The 23,022-nt window shown below is 47.8% G+C and overlaps 1 protein-coding gene across 1 annotated transcript in view; it reads right to left on the bottom strand.

Annotated features, from left to right (window-relative positions):
• Window positions 1-23,022, bottom strand: part of ENTREP3 (endosomal transmembrane epsin interactor 3) — a 96,928-nt gene that overhangs the window by 35,483 nt on the left and 38,423 nt on the right. Inside the window, exons 2-4 of the mRNA XM_086946372.1 lie at window positions 9,119-9,175; window positions 7,525-7,689; window positions 6,536-6,658 (exon numbers count right to left, since the gene is read on the bottom strand). Coding sequence (XP_086802498.1) covers window positions 6,536-6,658; window positions 7,525-7,689; window positions 9,119-9,175 — 345 coding nt within the window. The remainder of the gene's footprint in view (window positions 1-6,535; window positions 6,659-7,524; window positions 7,690-9,118; window positions 9,176-23,022) is intronic.

Genomic DNA, 23,022 nt, shown 5'->3' on the forward strand with positions numbered 1-23,022 from the left:
TCAGCCGCCACCCTCAGCGCTCTCAACACCGGCCGACACCCAGAATGCCATCAGGCCACTCCTAGACGTACCAACGGACCTTTCAGCTGCCACACCTGCAAGTTCTCATGCATCCGATCCTGCACCGCACCCACCAAGACGAACACCAGCAGTACCCACCTCAAGTGCATCCTGCTCAACACCCGCTCCGTCCACAGACACGCCATCGAACTCTGGAACCTCCTAGACGCCACAGCCCCTGACGTTGCCTTCCTCACGGAGACCTGGATGAACGCCTCTTCAGCTCCCGACATCGCCATCGCTATCCCAGAGGGCTACAAGATCGTCCGGAGGGACCGCAACACCAACCAGATGGGAGGAGGCATCGCCATCATCCACAAGAACACCATCCGTCTCACGACCAACACCGACAACACCCTGACCAGCGCCGAACACCTGCATTTCCAGATCCACACCAACCCGACCACCACCCTCAGAGGCACCCTGATCTACCGACCCCCGGGACCACGCACACAATTCAGCGAGGACATCGCCGACTTCGTCAGCCCGCTTGCCCTCCCCTCCGCTGACTACATCCTCCTGGGAGACCTCAACTTCCACCTGGAGAACAACAACGACCACAACACCACCACCCTGCTCGACAACCTCGCCAACCTGGGACTCAAGCAACTGGTGACCACCCCCACCCACCTTGCCGGACACACACTCGACGCCGTCTTCTCATCCAGCACAGACATCGACTTCAGCCACGCCACAGAGCTTCAATGGACGGACCACAGCTGCGTCCACTTCACCTTCAAGAGAACGACGACCCACCATCACCAGCAACAGGCCGCCCGCAGAAGCTGGAACAAGATCACAGCAGACCAGCTCGCCACCTCCCTGAGCCAGCACCCTCCTGCCAGCTCAGCGAACCCCAGCCAGGCCGCCGACAACCTCACGAAGTGGATCAGCAACTGCGCGGACGAACTCGCCCCACTGAGGACCGCGCCCAGCAGACCCGGCAGTAAGAAGGCCCCATGGTTCACCGACGAACTCAAGAGCTCCAAGAAGAACTGCCGAGCCCTCGAGAAAGTCTGGAAAAGGGAACCGACACCGGACAACAGGACCTCCCTCAAGCTTGCCACCCGGAAGCACCACCAGCTGATCCGCGCCGCCAAGAAAACAGCGTTCAAGGACCGGTTGGACAACAACGCACACAACTGCAAGGAACTCTTCAACATCGTGAAAGAGCTCTCCAACCCCAGCGCAGGAAACAACGACATCACCCCATCGCAAGACCTCTGCAACTCCCTCGCCTCATACTTCCACAACAAGATCACAGACATACACAGCAGCTTCGACAACCAACCAACGCACACCATGACCGAACAACCACCCCCCACCACCACCCTCCACGCCTGGACCCCGATCAGCACCGAAGACACCATCCGCACGATGAACTCCATCCACTCCGGATCACCGACCGACCCCTGCCCTCACCACGTCTTCAACAAGGCCGACGCTGTCATCGCACCCCACCTGCGAGACATCATCAACACATCCTTCAACACCGCCACCTTCCCGGAGAGCTGGAAGCACGCCGAACTCAGCGCTCTACTCAAGAAACCAACAGCGGACCCCACCGACCTCAAGAATTACCGCCCCATCTCGCTTCTCCCGTTCCCAGCCAAAGTCATCGAGAAGACCGTCAACAAGCAGATGGCCGCCTTCCTCGAGACGAACGGATCCCTCGACCCCTCACAGTCCGGCTTCCGAGCCAATCACAGCACCGAGACCGCCCTCATCGCCGCCACCGATGACATCCGGGCCCTGATGGACAATGGAGAAACAGCGGCCCTCATCCTCCTAGACCTCTCCGCGGCTTTCGACACGGTCTGCCACCGCACCCTAGTACGGCGCCTCAGCAACGTCGGAATCCAGGACAAGGCGCTAGAATGGATCACCTCCTTCCTCGGCGGAAGAACACAGAGAGTCCGCCTACCACCATACAAGTCAGAGGCCTCCGAAGTCATCTGCGGCGTCCCCCAAGGATCTTCTCTGAGCCCCACCCTCTTCAACGTCTACATGAGCCCCCTCGCGGCCATCGTACGCAAACACAACCTCAGCATAATCTCCTACGCCGACGACACCCAGCTGATCCTCTCCCTGACCAACGACCCCGCCGCCGCCAAAGCCAACCTACACGAAGGGATGAAAGAGGTAGCCGAGTGGATGACGACCAGCCGCCTGAAGCTGAACTCGGACAAGACGGAGGTCCTCATCCTGGGCTCCTCACCCTCCGCCTGGGACGACTCCTGGTGGCCTCCCGCCCTGGGCACCGCACCCAAACCGACAGACCATGCACGCAACCTGGGCTTCATCCTGGACTCCTCCCTCTCCATGACCAGGCAAGTCAACGCCGTCTCCTCGTCGTGCTTCAACATCCTACGCATGCTACGGAAGATCTTCTGGTGGATCCCCACAGAGACCAGGAAGACCGTCACCCAGGCCCTCGTCACCAGCCGACTGGACTACGGCAACGCCCTCTACGCCGGCACCACCGCCAAGCTCCAGAAGAGACTCCAGCGGATCCAAAACGCCTCAGCCAGACTCATCCTCGACATCCCACGAACCAGCCACATCTCCGGACATCTGAGAGACCTCCACTGGCTCCCCGTCAGCAAGAGAGTCACCTTCCGCCTCCTCACCCACGCACACAAAGCCCTACACGACCAAGGCCCGAGCTACCTCAACAGCCGAGTCAACTTCTACGCTCCCAAACGCCACCTCCGATCAGCCAACCACGCCCTCGCCGCCGTCCCCCGCATCCGAAGAACAACTACAGGAGGAAGGTCCTTCTCCTACCAGGCCGCCAAGACCTGGAACTCCCTCCCGACCGACCTGCGCCTGACCCAAGACCACCTCTCCTTCAGGAAGAAGCTGAAGACCTGGCTGTTCGAGCAGTAGCGGCACCCCCCCCCCCCAGCGCCTTGAGACCCTACGGGTATGTAGCGCGCTTTACAAGTGTCAGTGATTGATTGATTGATTGATTACCTTCCGCTCGCCGCATCCTCGACTCGGCAATGTGGCGAGCGCGAGGTAAGTGATTTAAAAAAATATATATATATTGCTTTCCCTATCCCGTCGTCTGTCCACTTCCAAGCTCCTTCACCCGCCCGCCCTCCCCGCTGTTACCTGTGCCGGCCGCGCCTGGTGAGTACACAAGACAAGGTGAACTCAGCACAGTGTTAGTAAACACAGCAAGGAGAACTCAGCACAGTGTTAGTACACACAGCAAGGTGAACTCAGCACAGTGTTAGTACACACAGCAAGGTGAACTCAGCACAGTGTTAGTACACACAGCAAGGTGAACTCAGCACAGTGTTAGTACACACAGCAAGGTGAACTCAGTACAGTGTTAGTACACACAGCAAGGTGAACTCAGCACAGTGTTAGTACACACAGCAAGGTGAACTCAGCACAGTGTTAGTACACACAGCAAGGTGAACTCAGCACAGTGTTAGTACACACAGCAAGGTGAACTCAGCACAGTGTTAGTACACAAGACAAGGTGAACTCAGCACAGTGTTAGTAAACACAGCAAGGAGAACTCAGCACAGTGTTAGTACACACAGCAAGGTGAACTCAGCACAGTGTTAGTACACACAGCAAGGTGAACTCAGCACAGTGTTAGTACACACAGCAAGGTGAACTCAGCACAGTGTTAGTACACACAGCAAGGTGAACTCAGCACAGTGTTAGTACACACAGCAAGGTGAACTCAGCACAGTGTTAGTAAACACAGCAAGGTAAACACAGCATGATGTGAGGAGTGATAGCAGGAGGAACAGAGCACCTGTGAGTACCTAGAACAGCCTAAGTATTACACGGTACAAGTAGAGCAAGCAAAGTGAACTCAGCACAATGTGAGTAATGAATGAGTACTGACTGCATAGTGAATAGAGCCCACTGTGAATACTGACACCTAGGTGAACACAGCACTGTGTGAGTACTGACAGCAAGGTGAAGAGAGCACAGAATGCAAGGTGGGCAGAGCGCCACGTGACCACAGTACAATGAGTGCAAGGAGAAATGTGAACACGGCACAGAGTGAAAATAAAAGGTAACCGGAACACGGGAAGATGAGAGTCCAGAGAGGAACATGACCACAGCATGTCGAGAGTAGTAAGAGCCGCCAAAGCATAAATCAGAGACCACTGAGACGAATGACCTTTTGCAATCAAGACTTGATGTTTTAGATAACGGAGTGGAAGATTACCGAGTTGCATTTCATTAGTGGATTTTCTCGCGAGCTGAATGAATATTGACAGAGTCTGAGAAGGAAAATATGACCCAGAAGGTGGGGTGAATAATAGTAGTGTTAATAACTGCAGATTAGGGCCAGGTGATCAGGTGGTTTGTGTCATTTAAGTCTTCAGTGAATGACTTTCAAAAGTATATTGTATAAAAGAATGACATATACAGAACAGTGACTCTCTGGTCCTTTTCTAAGAGGCCTTCGATAGTGTCCTGTGATTTCAGGCTGCTGGGATTGATTGAACAGACTCAGCATCATTCAAGGAACAAACGCCAAACACGAGCTAAGGGCAGTGTGTCTCTCAATACATAACTCAGGCCTGAATCCCAAGGGACTTTTCAAGAATCAAGGCCAAGAATAGGCTTGTCGCTCTGGGTTTTACCATAGTGTACATAAGTAACCCTGTGAATGACATCCTCTCTTTCACTGCAGTGAGAAACACTGAAATAAAACACTGAATAAAGTGAAATACAAATGCCTAGGTCATGTTGGTAGGTTTTGTATAGCTTCATTTGAATTAGGGCTCTTTTTTTTTCAAATTTGAAATTAATCCGGATTTATTGTGCCAGTGGCACCCATGCATAATTCAAAGAGACATGTACATCATGTTTTATAGTGCGGTTGACAATGACATCTACATTTTCTTACGTTTTAAGGTAATCTGCAAAATCCAAACTGTTAAATTCTCCATTTATTCAAAATATGTTTAGCTATTACTTCTCAGTATTGTGTCAATGGTAGTTTTACAAAAGAAAGATATTTGCTGTCTAGGATTGAATGCCACATTTGCCTTCCATAATGTTAGACACAGAACTGTGATTGTCTCTGATCTATACAAAAAAAGTTGTCTCTGATAAAATTACTAAACTGCTAGATTATGAATCTCCAAAATCACTCTGACAGAAACCTAAACAGTGTGAGTAAATCTAGCAATGTGAACCCAGTATCATGTGAGTACAGCCAGTTATGTACACGCATCATGGTGCGAGAATGGAAAGTAACATGTACATAGTACAACAGGAGTACAAAGTAAAGCACACTGTCAACACTCCCGGGTATGAGTAGTAAGGGTAACGCTGACACAGCATACCGTAAGTGCACAATAACATGTTATGTTATGTTATGTTAGTTTTGTCTTTTATAGCGCACGGCTACTCCATAGAGTGTCACGGCACAATAACATGAAAAGAGCACAACAGGAGTGTAGAGAGACACATACGAACAGAACTACTGGCGATGAGAGAATACAATTAACATAGCTCTATGTAAGGAGAGGGTGATATGTGGCACAGCACTGTCTGCAAACAGTCAGCCACATGGATTCAGCATCATTAGGTGTGTAGAGAGTAATGAAAACATATCATTGAGTGTATACAGACATCAACTTTAGCACATCATTAGGAAAATAAAAAGAGCAAAACAAACCCGGCATTATCCAGGAATACAGAAAATGCTGAACTGAGAAGATGAAAAAATGTCACCGCTCACATCAACCAGAGGATATCACAGAAAGCGGGACAGAGGCTCTACCCGGATTGAGAGTGCAGGTCAACATCCCAGAAGACAACAAGGGCAATTCCAAGAAAAAGAGAAGAGGAGAATGCCAGCATACAGAGAAGGAGAGACAGATATAGGGAGAACCATATGAAACAGAAAACAGGACTAAATCATAAGAATGAAGGAAAAGAACAAATATCCTAGAAACCAGAGGGCCGGTGAATAGCCAAGGAATGGCTGAAAGGGTTTATATTCCAAGAATTTAAGAGCACTGAAATATCTCAAGAAGGAGGGTCAGACGTATATCCCAGCAGTGGCAATGGCACAGACACAGCCAAGTAACATCTCAATATTAAGAAGGGGTGGGGATATACTTGGAAAGAGAAATCAAGGAAATGTCTCAAGAACAACAGAAATATCATTATATTGAGAAAACAGGAATATCCCAACAGGGCCATTTTCCTGAATCACAGACTATGGAAGCAAACTAGAACATCAAACAGGAACTATTCATAGGACAGAGACCAAGCAAGCATCATAGGACAGGAAAAAAAGGTCCAGTATATTCAGCAAAGGAAAATGTCCCACAACACTAAGGCATATTTTACTAGATGTGAAAACCTGGGCCATTTATGGAATCTTTCTGGATAATGGTAAAGGTTCCACTTTAACACCAACAATGCTTGGTGTCCACCTCCATTGCCCACTCCCCTGAGTACAACAGGTCTATGAACTCACCTTTAGGGTGCCACGGATGGCCTTGCACTCGGGGTTCGGGTACATAGTGATCATTTCCTCGTCTTTCTTGCATGTCGTGGAATGAGCCAGCTCAGTTTGGGCCTGGCAGCACACACACCAGTCCTTCTCCTCGTGGTGGGATGGAGCAGAAAGAAGAGACAAAATGAAACAAGGAGGCAGGGGCTATTGAATGCAAAATATATACCAGGTGTACTAGGGCCTGGTTCTCACACTGGAATAGATAAACATTACACAAAGCAACCAGACAGTCTTTTCAGCTCAACCTGATCTGATATCCGACAAATGTAGTGGGGAATATCGAAGCCAAAATATTGACAGGTCACATATAGATAATAAAGAAATATCACCAAGATGCGTATATGTGGAGCTTGGTATTGAAAACCTTTATAAAATTACCTTTTGATGGTTTGTCTTTCGATATCTTTATCACAATATTGTAACACGTCGATATTCAGGCTTCAATATTACCAATCTGACAGTTTTGGATGTAATCATAAACTCATTTGGTCACAGCCCACCACCAAAGCGCAATATCGCACACTGAAAAAAACATTGCATTGCAGTCTGCTACATGCAGTTTTGACCTCATGAATGCATTACCGGGATTGTAATACAATTCAGAATATCCAAGATAGGGGCTTGTTTTGCGCCACACACACAAAACATATTCAATTTGTTCAGCTACTCCCTAAAAGTACACTATTCTCCTACGATCCTCAAACTTACGTTTTAAGTTACAAGTTTACAAGACTGTGTTTTAGCAGAGTTTGCTTGAAATACTACATTCATACGACATCTACACTCCTGATAAACCTCTTCTTACCATTTATACCAATGCACACGGTTGAGTACACCTTATCGTGTATCTGGAAATCTCAGACTCATAATACCCCAGTGAATAAAGCATGGCTCTGGGTACAGAAGTATAGTGAGGGGACTCTGAGATGTACCCATACAGAAATGCAAACCTGTAAGAAGGCATCGGAGTGTATCCGACTGTATTGAGTGTAGGAACTCTTCACCCGTTGGCATAGGTCAAACGATCTCACCAGCTGGGCATTCTGGCAGGACAGGATGGATCCGGCCAGGCTCAACATCACGCACAGGGCAGACAGCAGGGTGAAGAATGTTATCTGGCGAGAGAGACCGAAAGAGACCAACTCACTACCGGGGTGTCTACAAGATCAAGGTGTTCCTCGCTACTCAATGGGATAAACAAATAATCTTTTCTCATATAACACATAGAAGACCTGTAATATTTCTATCAAGTTCACAAGTGTAGCTTCTTTAGCCAGGCTTATGACGAGGTAAGAATTACTCTGTAATAGTCAATGATAGGTTGCTTCTGACTACATAATGCCCCAAACAGCGTAAAAAATATCTCTTTGAAAACAAAAGCATTGGTCACTTTAACATTCAATGACATGAACATCAACCCTGCTTGGTAAACAGCCTTTACAACGCGGGCATTACTCCGCACTGCTATTACAACGCTGCTTTTACACCGCAAGTAGTTACAAAAACTTGCGCTGGGGGCGCTGTTGGATAGGGAATAGTTAATTTTCTATTCCAACACCTTCCCTACTGTAACGTGGGCTGGAGTTGGAATAGAAAATTAAACTATTCCACTATCCAGCCCTTACAGCGCAAGTCTTAACGAATTGCGTTGTAAAAACAGCATTGTAATGGCACGCGGGGTAAAAGCCAGCGTTGTAATGCCATACAACCCTCTGCTTGGAAACTACAGCAGACAAAAAAATGCTTTTTGGAGGGCTAAATTAAAGTGTTTCACAACAGAAACAGAGGGGCATATTATCAAGAAAGGCGATAAAATTATCGCCGCTTTATTGGCAGAAAGCTGCTGATAAAGCGGCGATAATGGGCTTGATAATATGCTCTATGGAATTCCAATCGAAGCCCATGTTAGATGTCATCACATCTAACATGGGCTTCGATTGGAATTCCATAGAGCATATTATCAAGACCATTATCGCCGCTTTATCTGCAGTTGTCTGCCGATAAAGCGGCGATAATTTTATCGCCTGTCTTGATAATATGCCCCAGAGTTCGCAAAAGTCTCCTTCGATGACTTTGCAGCCGAGGCTGGGTTATGAAAGTGTGCCCCAATGAACAGACTTAAAAATCTCTTCCAATATATAGAAATCCTTAGATCACATACTGCATATTGTACTTTGTGCCCAAGACTGGAGCTATATTTAGTCCACGTAAAGCCACCGGAGTCACCAGGGTGATCATGGATCCAAATGTTGAATAATGAGAAGATAAGGACCATTTTACATGCTCCTGAACCATGCACCATTCATGTACAAATGCGACACAGACAGCAAAAGCAGAGGAAGACAAAACTGAACAAACAATCAACAACTGACATATCATGACTACCTCAAACAATGCCAGGCATATTGGTTTTCTGTGGTTGCTGATGCACTTCATATTGGTCATCTTTGATCATTGAGCATTACTTGCATAAATGCGCCAAAGAGGGCAGGCCCTTGTAACGGCTCTCGTGCCTCAGTACACAATTCATGTAGCGACTCTTACCATGAGGGTGAAAGGACGCTTCCAGGACACAACTCCGATCAGTCCAGAGAGCGCCAACTGTAGGTAGAGCAAGAACAGGTATCATGGAATGGAACAAAGAGTCCTGGGTGGGGTGGAGAGTTTCAGGCAAGGGCATGCAAAGATCAAATTATAGTAACACATTTATTGATGACATTTAATGACTCAGAGACAATAAATTGTGGTACCCAGGGTTTCTTTATCTTAACAAGCTGTCAGTAAATTGCATGTGTTATGTACTTGTTCATCTTTCATTTTAACTCCTTACCCAGATGCTGAAAAATCCTTTTGCAAACAAAAACATATTTAAGCAGCCTTCAAATTCCTCTTTTCTCACAGTCGTCACCAAGCACCTCAATTTAGGATCTATTTTCTACTTAAGAATTTTGGTCTCAATCACACCTCCAAGAACCTGACAGTCCAAAATAGCAGCCACCTCAAAACTCACTCACAAGTTGGGGGTACAAATCCTGGAGTTTTAAGACAATTTGGCAGTTGGAAACAACTATTTTCCATTAAACATTTCTTTTTTGTGACCCTGACATCAAGATGTTTCTATTAAAGGTAAATTTTGGGAACAAAACAAACAATTTCAACAGTTTGATCAAAATGCTCCATTGTGACAGACTTGTGAATACAATTAAGAGGAATATGAAAGTTGGGTTTTTTGCACTAAAATTTGTGTTTTGCTCTGCTACTAGTTCTATATCTCCCTGGCCATTTCAATCCAGTTCCTTAAACAGGAGTCTTCCTAATCTAGACGCGTCCTAGGAATGAAGAGAGCAGAAGCAGGAGCAGTTGTGTAGCACCCAAAGTCAGCGTGGAGATACTGTGGTGGTAGATTACTACATGAGGGCCTTTCAGAGAAGTGCATAAAGTACAAAGTTGGAAATTGAAGCGTGGAGAAGGTATAACAAGTTAGGAAGAATTCATGTCAGGTGCAAAGTCGGGATGTATGACGATACATCGCGCACCTTTTCATCGCGTGCGTTTACCACGCGTCTTTTACCCCGCATAGTACATTACCTCGTCAACTGTTACATCGAGAGCTGTAGCAACGCCAATGCGTTGCTTTCTATTGGGCAGAACATCACTTCACAGACCCTTAAATCGCACGCCGTAACAACGATGTTTGCTATTTTCTGCCAGAATGCGTGGCTATTTTTACCCCAAAGCACCATCACTTTTAAACTTCACCAGCCGCAAGCAGCCGCACCCGCAAAAGCGAAAATTCAATGAGACAGAGGCTGAACACAAGTGTCTGAGAGAAGCGTTTCGAGCGCAATTATCAACACAATACAAGATGTAGGACTAATACACAAAAACATGTTGTTAAACTCTGGAGCCAGATAATGGCTTTGAAGGCAAGTTCAGAGGACATGGACAAAGTGGAATGCACGCTATGCCACACTAAGCACCACTACTCTTCTCTGAACAAGCCCGGCCATCTCCTCATTGCTCAATAGTTAGAGGAACGAGGATTAGGGAGAACCAGCAGACACAATTAGCCACTTCTGGGGCAGAGCTTGCCGGGCCTAAAGATGGTCACTTCCTGAGCGAGCTACGGCAGCCGCCGAAACCATCCGTCGAGAATCTGCGCCGTTTAAGAGGGAATGTTGCTCTACTACATCAGCAAGCAAAGCGCATGTAAAGGGCTTACCATTTATGTATTTGTGGACTCTGGTGAGGCTTCCGGCGCTCCGATGTGTGCAGGCGTAGATTCCGGCCTGGAAGCGAAACATGGCGTGGAGAGGCCTGCTGTAATGCCCGGAGTATTGGGATCAGCAGGGAGGAGGTGAGCCCAGCGGAGTGTGCACTGAGCACATTGGTGCAGAGGAGGGGTCCCATTTGCGATCCTGTGATGCTGGTGCAGGTCCCCGGCGCTAACAGACAGCCAGGGATAGTTGCAGTAAGGGAAGAGTGCGGTGAGGGCTCCCTCCGCTGGCGGACTGCTTGTGAGGCCTAGCACATTTTCAGGGCTGACATTCACCGAGACTGCTGCATCAGAGGCGAGCGGCTGGCATAAAGGCTATATTATTGTGAGAAGGCACCTGTGAGTCTGGCACCCTGGTGGGTGTGTGACTGCAGATCACTAGCGGATAGATTCAGTCCAGAGGCAAATTCTTGTCCCACCCATCCATCCACTCACCTATCCATCATGCACCCATCCATCCACCCACCCATCCATCATGCATCCATCCACCCATCCACCCATCCATCCATCCACACACCCATCACGCACCCATCCATCCACACATCCATCATGCACCCCATCCATCCATCCAGCCATCCATCACCCACCCATTCATCCAGCCATCCATCCACCCATCCATCCATCACGCGCCCATCCATCCAGCCATCCATCATGCACCCATCCATACAGCCATCCATCATGCATCCATCCCCCCACCCACCCATCCCTCCATCATGCATCAATCCACTCATCCATCACGCACCCATCCATCCACCCATCCATCATGCATCCATCCATCCAGCCATCCATCATGCATCCATCCACCCATCCATCCATCCATCATGCATCCATCCACCCATCCATCGCACCCATGCACCCATCCAGCAATCCATGAAGCTTCCCCACCCACACACCAATCTACAGCAGAACACACAAACGTGAACCTTATTGCATGACTTACACAAACGGGGTCAGGCAGACTTAAATACTCATCATTTCTTCAATTGCGTGACTTACACCAGCTCATAGACTGCAGTCTCAGACAATTTGCGATGTATATGTATATGCGATGTATATGTAATAGCGACGTTGTAGCATGCGTCGCGGTAGCATGCGCTGTGGTGCCGCCTGCGATGTAACAGTCATGTTCCGATAGCACCGCGATGCAATCCATTCGTTGTGATGGGTGTATCCCCCGTGTTTTCCGACAATGGTTGTGAGGGGTACCATGTAGATGTTGAAGAGCCTGGGGCTGAGGGAGGATCCTTGGGGTACTCCGCATCAGATCTCTGGGTTTTTTTGGAGAGGAAAGGTGGGAGTCTTCTTCTTTGAGTTCGGCCGGCGAGAAAGGAGCGGATCCAGTCTAGAGCAGTTCCCTGTATGCCGGTGTCATGGTTGGCAGTAACCATCTACACAGGCACTCCTATTCGCAGTGCGCAAGATTTTAGTGCGTCGAAAAAAAGAGCTCTTTAAATTTTTGCACAGACCATCTGGCAGTATCAGACGGGTTGGAAAATAATTCTGGAAGGCCTAGCGTATTAAAGTCCTTCTTTATAAATTGCAGCCATGGCATATCTAATTACTTTTCTAAGGTATGGCAGTCAGTCAGGATCGCCCTGCAAAAATGGGTCTTTCGTTTTGTCCAGACTCTAAGTCAGAGTAGAAGGGGCTGTAATTCAATGTAATCTTGTGTTGGGACTCTTTGTCTGAAGGGAAATGCAAACGCAGGTTATTGAAAGGGTTTGAGAGCCAAGTTAATTCATGGAGGAAGCTAGCAGTTTTTATCTATGCTGTTGTATTATGCCTATAGGAAACTCATTTAATTCACTAGAAAGCTCAAAACTGGGAATAAGGTATTTTGTTAACATCCTAAACTTCAGGCGTAATTTTCTTTGTGGAAAATTAAGCTTGAAAAGTCAGGTCTCATTTGTTCATCGCCCGGTGCAAACGATCATGTTGTAGCCCTGAAACAAATTGGTTCGTTCTAAATGTAGTCTTCATTTGCTTCAGTTGAGCTGATTGATCTAGCACATCTGGTGTTAATGGCTTGTAGACATAAATTCGATTGATTGGATATAGGCTGTTTGGGATCGGTATTGATCAGAAAACCTAAGTATGTGATATGTTAGTACTAGAGAGATGCTGCTACGGTATATTAGTGCTTCATATGGACTACCATACCAAAGAACACAGACAAAATGGACAAACAGCTAAAACTCTGGTTCTACAGATGATCATTCCAAAAGGGATTAGGACTGACTAGGCAAGGAGTCTGAAAGGATCTGTTGTGTATTGACAATGATTCTCCAAACGAAGGCCAATGATACGATGAGCATTGGCACGCCTCTGCGGTCTTTGTCGAGAATTTGATATTGTTGCTAAGTAATTGAGAATTACGTGGGAATGATACTTGCATGCTTATCTTTATATGTGGCGTGTATGAGCCTGCGTGCATGTTGCGGATGTATGACTGTACGACGCGGGCTATTACCACGGGTACCGTTACACCGCGTGTTTTACAACGCAAGTCGTTACCACGACTTGCGCTGTAAGGTGCGGACTTAGGAATAGTTCAATTTACTATTCCAACACCAGTCCCCGTGGATAGTAGGGAAGGTGTTGGAATAGTAAATTAACTATTCCTTGTCCTTGAGCGACCTCCAGCGCAAGTCGTGGTTACGACTTGCGTTGTAAGAGACGCGTCGTAATGGTAGCGCGGGGTAACATCCGCGTCGTAAAGGATGTTCTACGCATGTTGCCAGTGTAAGCATAGGTACCTGACTGTGTCTTGTACATGTGCGCTTGTATGTATTTTGTTTTGTGTAGAGTGGTGCCTTTGTGTACTCGCATCTGTTTGCATGGGTGTCTGTGTTTGGGCCTATTTGCACAGGGTCCTATATACCTGTATATACCTGTTAGACTGTGAGCATTGGAGTCTGTGGGCGTGGTGATCTGCATATGATATGTGTGCATCTGCACATCTGTAAATCTGTTACTAGTTGGGTTATCTGCACATCTGCCAGTCTTTCCATTCACATTCTTGTCAATCTGTCCAAACCAGTGTCTGTGCTACAGATTTACAGGAATCGTTATGATTATATGGGTGTTGTCCTGGATGGCTATTTTCATATTGCTTTCTGCGCATCGGTGCCTGTATGTCGGTTGGCGGACAGCGGAGTATTCCCCCGGCAGAATGATAATAGACTAAGGGCCTGGTTTATTTTGGCGGATGGGATCACTCTGTCACAAATGGATATCCCGGATTCAATTATATCCTATGGAACTTGTAATATGGCAGACGGGATATCCCTGTCCGCCAAACTCTAGTTCAGACCCTAAGCCTCCATTTTCTCATCAGCAATCGTGCATCCACATGTGTCCATCTTTCTGACTTTCGCCCTTCCAGTCAGCCATGTGTACTTGCTTGTTTGTTTATGTGACTTTGTGTGTTTTGTCTGTATAATTGTATCTTTGTGTAGGGGAACAGTTGTACCTTCATCGTCTGTATGCTTGTGTGTCTGTCTGCATATATGATTGTTAGTGCACATAAATACCAGTAACCCTGTATGTGTACAATGGTACAAATATCATATGTCTTTTGGCCAGTGGCATTGGTGCCTGTCTTTCACTTGGTCTGTGTGCATGGCCATTTGTATAATACTTGGCTTGTTCCATGGGGCCTGGATGCCTGTTGGGCTTTGTGCATGGGTACTTGTAAGTATCTTTGTCCTTGCGCATGGAGCTTGAACATCCTTTGTTTCGTGCACATGGCTGCCTGTGTGTTTGTTGATAATTATACATGGGTGCCTAGAAGCTTTCTTGTAAGGCATGCATAGACCCCAGTAGGTTGGTACTTTCATATCTAAGCCCGTAGGCCTATAAGTGTGTGTGTACATTGGTACTTTTGTGTCAGCATAGCTGCATGGGCTTTGTTTCTGTGTGTACATTTGACAAAAGCCAGATTGCTTGTCTTTCATATAATGCCTGATTAATGCAGGACAAATGTTGGATACCACATATCACTCCCATTTAATAGGGCCAAGTAGATCGCACCCCCATGGGTCTGCCTTGGGCGAGGCTCTCCGTAGCATGGATCATCAGTAATTCTGTTTTGCGTCTGGTCCAGAAAAGCGTGTTTGGGCTCTAGTTGGTAGATGGAGGCTCTGTGTAGGATAAACGAGAGCTATGCATGGATAGAAAGCCCTCTAGTAAAGTGTGCAGAGAGGAAATGTTTTTATAATGTGATCTCAGTGCATATCGAAAGAGAGTATATTAGAGGAAAGCATGACAACTAGGGAAAAGGTAGGCATTGGGGGAAAGAGAGGATATTATAGAGAGGAGGACATTTATTTATTTATTTATTTTGAAAGTTTTATATAGCGCGGATATCAGAGCGCTTTACAAAGAGAAGTACATGGGGGAGCATAGTCAGACAGATACATCAATAGGTATAAATGGTACAAATAAGTGGATACAAAGCCAACCTGCGTTCAAAATATTACAAGTAAATGGCTACAAAGTCCAACATGAGAGCAATCAGACAATTAATAAAAATAATCAAGGCTGAGTGAGAGAGTTCGACGGTAGGGTGGAGGACCCGTTGGGCGGGGAGGTGTAGTTGTGTGAGTTGTTGCCGGGGCGACGAGAGGGACGAGTGCAATTGCTGCATCTAAGAGCGGGGATTGACGCTCGGTTTGTGGTGTGTTGAGTGGGTAAGACAGCCGGATGTGTGGGGGATAAGATGGGAGGGGAGGTGGGTGAGGGGTGTATGGGGTGTGTAGCGAGTAGTTCCTTGATGTTGTGAATGTCATCTTTGATCTGAGCGAGGGTGGCCATGATGTTGTCCATCGTGGGGTAGGTGGTGGGGGTGGGGGCGGTCGACTGAGGAGAATGGCTGACTAGGGGGTTCGTTTGCAGGTGGGAGCGTGGGCTGGTGCTCGAGGAGGTGTGCGTTGTATTGATGTACGGGAAGGTGTTAGGGAGAAGGGATGTTTTGGGCGGGAGGGGTGTGGATGAGGTGGGGAGGGGGTTGGTGGTGTGAGTGATGGCACTGATGTTAGGTGGTTGGGTCAGGGTGTGTGCTGGGAGACTGATAGTCGAGGTGGGGGTGCAGGAAGGATAATGGGGGCTGATAGTAGGAGGGGAAATGGGATTGGGAGTGGTCATGTTGTGGGGAGGGGGAGTTATACTAAGAGAGGAGGTGAGAGGGTAATGGGGACTGAGAATGGGGGGGGATCCATGTTGCGATGATCGTTTAGGTGGGAGTTGGAGAATGCACTATAGTGGCATAAATGTGCAGGAAAAGCAAAAACATACAGTATGTTACACGGTGTAGGAATAGTACTAGTGATCGTATCCTAAATGTAAGAGTGTGCAGAGTAACATATACATACAATAGGTTACAATTTTATAGGTTATATAGTACAACAGTGGTACTAGTGATCAACCAAATATATATATGAGGTAGTGTCACCATCAAAAAATCCAAAATCATAGAGATCAGCAATGACATTAGTTAGCAACCAAGGTAAATGAAGTAGCATTGCATTACAAATGTTCGAAATACAGGTCGAGGAATAATACTGCGGTAAAAGGTGTATGAGGTAGCAATCTGTGCCTTAAAAATGTTCAAGATACAAGTATAGGAAAAATACTGCAAAACTAGGCAAACGTTCTATCCGATATGGTGTGGCAGTCTGTGCATTACAAATGTTCAGAGTAAAGCTAGGAGTGCACTGCAATAATAGGCATCTTTCATATATGAGGTAGCATTGTGTGGATTACACATGTTCAGAATATAGTTAAAAGTATAATGGTACAATAATAGGCAGGCATTCTTTCACAAGAGGGTGTAGATACCTAACTGAGCCAAGTGCTCAGTAGTTGTGATTAGTCTAGAGTGTTAAATTCTTAGCGAGTGTTCAGGTAAAGAAGAAATGACTAATCCAAGATGTCCGTCCCTGAGAGAGACTAATCAAACATGTCCGCCACATAGGTGGGATAGAGACATTAGTCCTCTGTTTGTTGCTGTTGCTTAACTAGCATAGAAGAGCAGTTTCCCTTCTCCTTCATGCATGCAGGGGAGGTGGAGATATTAGTCCTCTGTCTGCTGCTGTTACTTTAGGCATAGGGGGAGGGATTTCACTTTCCAACAGAGCCAGCAGTGTTCCAGCTATCTGGGAGGAATGCTTATCTCTGTGTGGGGGAGTTAAAGTGAGGAGCCTCGTGGACAGAGGTACCGAGGGGGTGGGGGGGAGGGGGGTGGATTTATTGTTACAGGTTTATGGCTCCAGCCATTTTGAACAAAGGAGGTAGTTTAAAAGTGAGCAGGCGGGTAGGAGAAATACAAATACCTCAAGTCTCTGTGTGCCCCCTGAGTCCGAGCGCAGAGTCTTTCAACAGCAATGCATTGATCCACAACGTGTCTCAGTTCCTTCCAATTTGCTCAAATTTGTGAATTGCGTGTGGTTGAACTCCATAGAGTAGATCAGTTCATGGCTGCAAGCCTGTATCACCGAGAGACGCAGCGTAGGTAGACACCCGGTAACCGACGGATCCGATGGGGGCAGGCTTCAGTCTTCAGTCGCAGAGCCGCACCCGTTCCCGGTGTTGGTCTCAGGGCTCTCCACAGTCGCTCCCCTGGGCAGCATCAGCGCCATACCCTCCGGGGGCATCCATCTCCTGAGCCCGTGTCCTGTCTCCGGTGCTGCGGTGCGGGGGGGGGGGTACTGCTCCTTCTTAGCAGCCGGCGTCCTCCACCATGGAGTGGACAGTAGGGGGGCCACTTTCAGACCTCTGGCGTCGCTCGCTGTAGTTCCTCTGCTACGGCTTTACTTAGCCCTCCGTAGCCTCTGAGACTATTCACTGCGAATCACTGCGGAGGAGCGGACGGGCGGTTCCGGCACAGTAGGCTCACGGGGGGTGCCCCTCTATGCTGCCGGGGGTGCCCTCCGATGCTGCCGTGTATGCCTTTTGGCTTCCTTTGTAATTTAGGGATGAATCAGCAACCGAGCTCCAGTGCCTTCCTCCGCCGTGTAGCGGGGGACCTCTTCCAGCCCTCCGAAGTCGTCGAGCTGTCGGGAACAGGCTCCTGGAGTTTTCAGCTCCAGTGCCTTCCTCCGCCGTGTAGCGGGGGACCTCTTCCAGTCCTCCGAAGTCGTCGAGCTGTCGGGAACAGGCTCCTGGAGTTTCAGCCGCCCCTGTGATGCGACGCTCTAATGCCGCCTTGGATCCAGTGCAGGGCTGGTGGCAGAGTGGTCCACAGTGTCGGCAGGGTGGTCCGCAATGTCGGCTCAGCAGGCTCCCGCGTCAGTGATGAAGGTGTCTGAGTCGGTGGTCCGATTGCGGGGCATTTCAGGGGTCAATCCAAGTTAATTAGTCAATCCAGTTACTCGATCCAGTTACTCTTTTGTTCCGATCTTCTTTTCTGCTTTCGTTCCGTCGTGCTGGTAGGTGCTAACAGGGATAATGCCCGCAAGGGATCCCCAGCACTGGGAGCTCCTCACAGGAGCTCCTACCAGGCGGCCATCTTGTAGGTGGATTGTAGGTGCATAATCCCAGAGGTGACGCAGTTGATCACAAAGTAGTCATTCTATGTTTTTTAATATGGTGGCTGTAAGTGGTTCTCTGAGCAATGCTGGTAGACAGCACAGTGTGAAGATGCAACGACATTGAAGGCTAGTTATCCTGTATGAAGATACACAAGCTGGATCCTGGGCAAACAAAGAATTGTATGTGAGTTCAGTATTTCCCAGAGGCAGTAGAGTGAATAAGTGAACCGTGATTCAAGATATTATTATCTGAGCCCTGAAGAAGCAGTGAGAACCGTGAAACACATGATGACCGAAGCGGTCATTCTTTCCAAATTAAAATAATCTAAATATGACAAATAACGAAGAAAGTAAACATCCATTTTGGATTGATCTGAAAAACGCTGTTATGTGTGGAGCGGGGATTACGCAATACATCTTGAAGATGCCTCTAGAGCACAAAAGAGGGCTCGGATGAGTGATCCTTGCTGTGTTGGAAGGAATTGATGCCATATTCTGCTTGCTAGTCTTCCATTATCCTCCATCCCCACTTCTCTCTCTCTCTCTTTCTCTCTCTCTCTCTCTCTCTTTCTCTCTCTCTCCCTCTCTCTCTCTCTCTCTTTCTCTCTCTCTCTCTCATTCTGGTCTCATCCTCCATTGTGTTTGGAGTTTGTCTCACTCTCCTTCTCTTTCTGTCTTGCTTACACCTTAGTGCTTAACTCCAGAGTGATTTGCTTTGAGGCACATGGTCAGCAGCCTTGCTTCCAGCAGACTGCGGGTGATGACAGCAGAGGAATGAACAAGTCAGGCACCTTACTGCCAACCTCTCATCGCCTCCAGCCTCTTCCGCCTGGATATAAGCTGGCAATTAGTGGAACTTTGCTGCACCCTGCTGTGTCCTGTCCATAGCTGAAGTCTTCCTTCTGCCCCAATTGGGATCTGGCCAGCCAAGGGCGTTCGGCTAATGGCTGGACATGTTCGACAATGTTTCTGGCTGCTACTACCCTGCTATGCAGCTGCTGCCCAGGGTGCTGGAGCCGTGCACTGCCTTCCCATCTTCCCGCTATACCAGCACACTTGCATGTAGAGTGTGCTGGTACAGCAGGGCGTTACAGGGAATAGAGGCTCTCTTTCCATTCTTGCGCAGGGCACTCACCTTCTTCAGGCCGGCACTGCCTCAACTGGGGAGATTGGTTTGCATGCATGGGTACAGTGTTTCTATAGCGTAACCCGCGCTAAAAGACAGTGGCGTGCTGTACATAGTCAAAGGCAAGCTTGCATTCAACCAGTAATAGCAGAGGAAGTTGAGTTTGGGACGGTTAATGCGCTGTGATGTCATGTTGATTCCAGAGGGCTGAGTGATGCAGAGACTCTATGATTCCCAGCTCTTCCTCTGACATGCGTGGCGGGGCTGTGCTTAGAGGACCGAGTGGCCTTTGCGGCACTGTCAAGCAGGCACAGCCTTTGTCAAGGACAAATAATATTTGTCTCCATCCCCCCCTTACGCATTACCACAGAAACACAGGGATACCGCCTTTTCTGAGTCGGCAAAGCCCAAAACTGGAACCAATGCTGGACAAAGAGCACTCAATGGGTTTTGACGAAAGCCCGCTGGGGCCTGTGACGGGAAGAAGACCTTGATTGTGGTAATGTGGAGGGTGGGAATGTGGCTGTAGAGCAAAGTCCTTCAAAAAGAAACCACAAACAACAACCATTGTACCCTGCAGCTGGTGGAAATATTTGAGAAAAACATTGTTGGTGTGGTGCGCTCTCTCAATTTCACATGACCAGCATCAATCCTACAAACAGTGGGCACCTTCCTGAAAACAAAAGGTTGTTTCTTCCAAGGCCTTGGCTCTGGCTGCCTCTCCCAGGCAACCTCCCAGAAGTTTCAACATCCATGGATCTTTAGCTGTAGGCTGATAGTGCCCGAGATCCACTCTGCCTTCAGATGGTTTCTGCTACAGGGCGAATGTGCTTTGTCCTACAGCAGCAGTTTGTGCTATCTTGAATACGCTATAAGCTTAGACGTGTATTTAATTAGGAAAATCATACTTCCAGCGGCCTGAAGTTTTCTTAGGAGCCAGCCTGCCTAGTTTTGATTCCACCTCATGCCTCTTTCTTCCACTATCCTGCATTTCCTATCTCTATATCTTTATCTCAGTCTTCCAGGTTCTTTTTAATCCCTGCTTTAATCTTTGTTAATAGTTTCCTATTTTTCTCCTCCTCTCCTGTCTCCCTTTTCTGCCTCTCTCTCTTGCTTAAAATCAAAGTCTGATGATAAAACACAACTCCAGATTGCCAAAGATGAGGGTCAGAGCCCCTCCCCTCTAGCCACATGCACGAATGAAGCAGAGCCCATGAGCCCACATTGAGTCAAAGGTCCCCTCTCTGCTTTATTGCAGATGAGCAGCATGCCTGTTCATGTCCCAGTTGCTTACACCATTGCTAAACTTTCTGCAAATGATTCACAATTTGGTCTTTAGGTTGCCTTGAAGCAGGATGGGAAACATTCCTCCAATGGGAGTTTACTTCTGTTGCTGTTTCACCCAGCTGTGGATTGGCGTTGAGCCTGCAGAGCAGCACGACAGCCATTACATTGTTCGATGTGCCTTTGATGATCACTCTAGTGAATTTCAGTCCCTGGCCAAGACTTTGCTTTCGACCTAGGCAAAATTTCCATTAAACAGCCATAATCTTGCATAATTTTGAGTTACGCTTCTTATGCAAAATTCCCAAAATGATGCCTCGTCGTGAAATTACGCAGCTTTCACCGCAAAAATTCAGTGTGAGCATATGGGAATTACGCGAATAACCACAATGCGAGCAACATGCTGTTTGTGGCACTTGTGTTTTTTGCACTATTTCTTAAGAGTAAACCTGTGGTCAAAATGGATGTTAGGATGCATTTTGCACAAAAATTTAGTGCTCAATTTTTGCATTCTGATAACAAGGCATACTATTTTCCGAAATTTCACATAATTACGCAAAAGCAAATTCAGCAAATTTCACACTTTGGGGAAACACCCGTCACAACGAATGGATTGCATCGCGGTGCTATCGCAACGCGACTGTTAAATCGCGGGCGGCACCACAACGCATGCTATTGCGACGTATACTACAACGTAGCTATTACATATGCATCGCATATACGTATACATCGCAAATCATCTGAGACTGCAGTCTACGAGCTGGTGTAAGTGACGCAACTAAAGAAATGATGAGTATTTAAGTCTGCCTGACCCCGTTTGTGTAAGTCATGCAATAAGGTTCACGTTAGTGTGTTCTGCTGTAGATTGGTGTGTGGGGGGAAGCTTCATGGATTAATGAATGGGTGGATGGGTGGATGGATGCATGATGGATGGATGGATGCATGATGGATGGCTGGATGGATGGATGCATGATGGATGGCTGGATGGATAGATGGGTCCGTGATGGATGAGTGGATGGATGCATGATGGTTTGCTGGATGGATGGATGGGTGGATGGGTGCATGATGGATGGCTGGATGGATGGGTGGCTGGATGGGTGCATGATGGATGGCTGGATGGATGGGTGTGTGATGGATGGGTTGATGGATGGCTAGATGGATGGGTGCGTGATGGATGGGTGGATGGATGGCTGGATGGATGGATGGGGTGCATGATGGATGGGTGGATGGATGGGTGCGTAATAATTGCGCTAGAAACGCTGCTCTCAGACACTTGTGTTCAGCCTCTGTCTCACTGAATTTTCCCCTGTGCGCTTGCGGCTGCTTGCGGCTGGTGAAGTTTAAAAGTGATGGTGCTTCGTAGTGAAAATAGCCACGCATTCTGGCAGAAGATAGCAAACATCGTTGTTACGGCGTGTGATTTAAGGGTCTGTGAAGTGATGTTCTGCCCAATAGAAAGCAAAGCATTGGCGTTGCTACAGCTCTCGATGTAACAGTTGACGAGGTAATGTACTATGCGGGGTAAAATATGTGTGGTAAACGCACGCGATGAAAAGGTGCACGATGTATCGTCATACATCCAAAACACGGGCTCAGCATAATATCGTACGCAGACGACACCCTGCTTATCCTCTCCCTCACCAAGGAACCCGACATCACCAGACACAATTTCCAGGAAGGAATGAAAGACGTCGCATTCTGGATGAGCAGCATCTGCCTGAAGTTCAACTCAGAGAAAATTGAAGTCCTCATCCTCAGATCCACCCGCTCTGCGTAGGACAACACCTGGTGGCCCCCTGCCCTCGGCAATCCTTCTACACCCAGGGACCACACCCGCAACTTCTGCATCATACTCGACTCCTCCCTCATCATGAACCGACAAATCATCGCCGTATCCTCAACATGTTTCAACACCCTCTGCATACTCAGCTAGACCTTCAAATGGATCCCGCCCGAATCCAGGAAGACCGTCACCCACGCACTCACCACCAGCAAGCTTGACTACGGGAACACCCTCTATGCCGGAATCAACAAATCTCTACTCCACAAACTCCAGATCGTCTCGTTCGCCGCAGCCAGACTCGTCCTCAGCATCCCACGACAAGAATACATCACCCAGCACCTAGGAGACCTCCACTGGCTCCCCATAAAAAAAGAGCGACCTTCAAGCTGCTCACACATGCCTACAAAGCTCTCCGCAACACCAGACCCCAATACCTTAACAAAAGAATAT

This window comes from Lissotriton vulgaris, chromosome 12, assembly GCF_964263255.1.
Source record: "Lissotriton vulgaris chromosome 12, aLisVul1.2, whole genome shotgun sequence".
NCBI classification, from domain to species: domain Eukaryota; kingdom Metazoa; phylum Chordata; class Amphibia; order Caudata; family Salamandridae; genus Lissotriton; species Lissotriton vulgaris.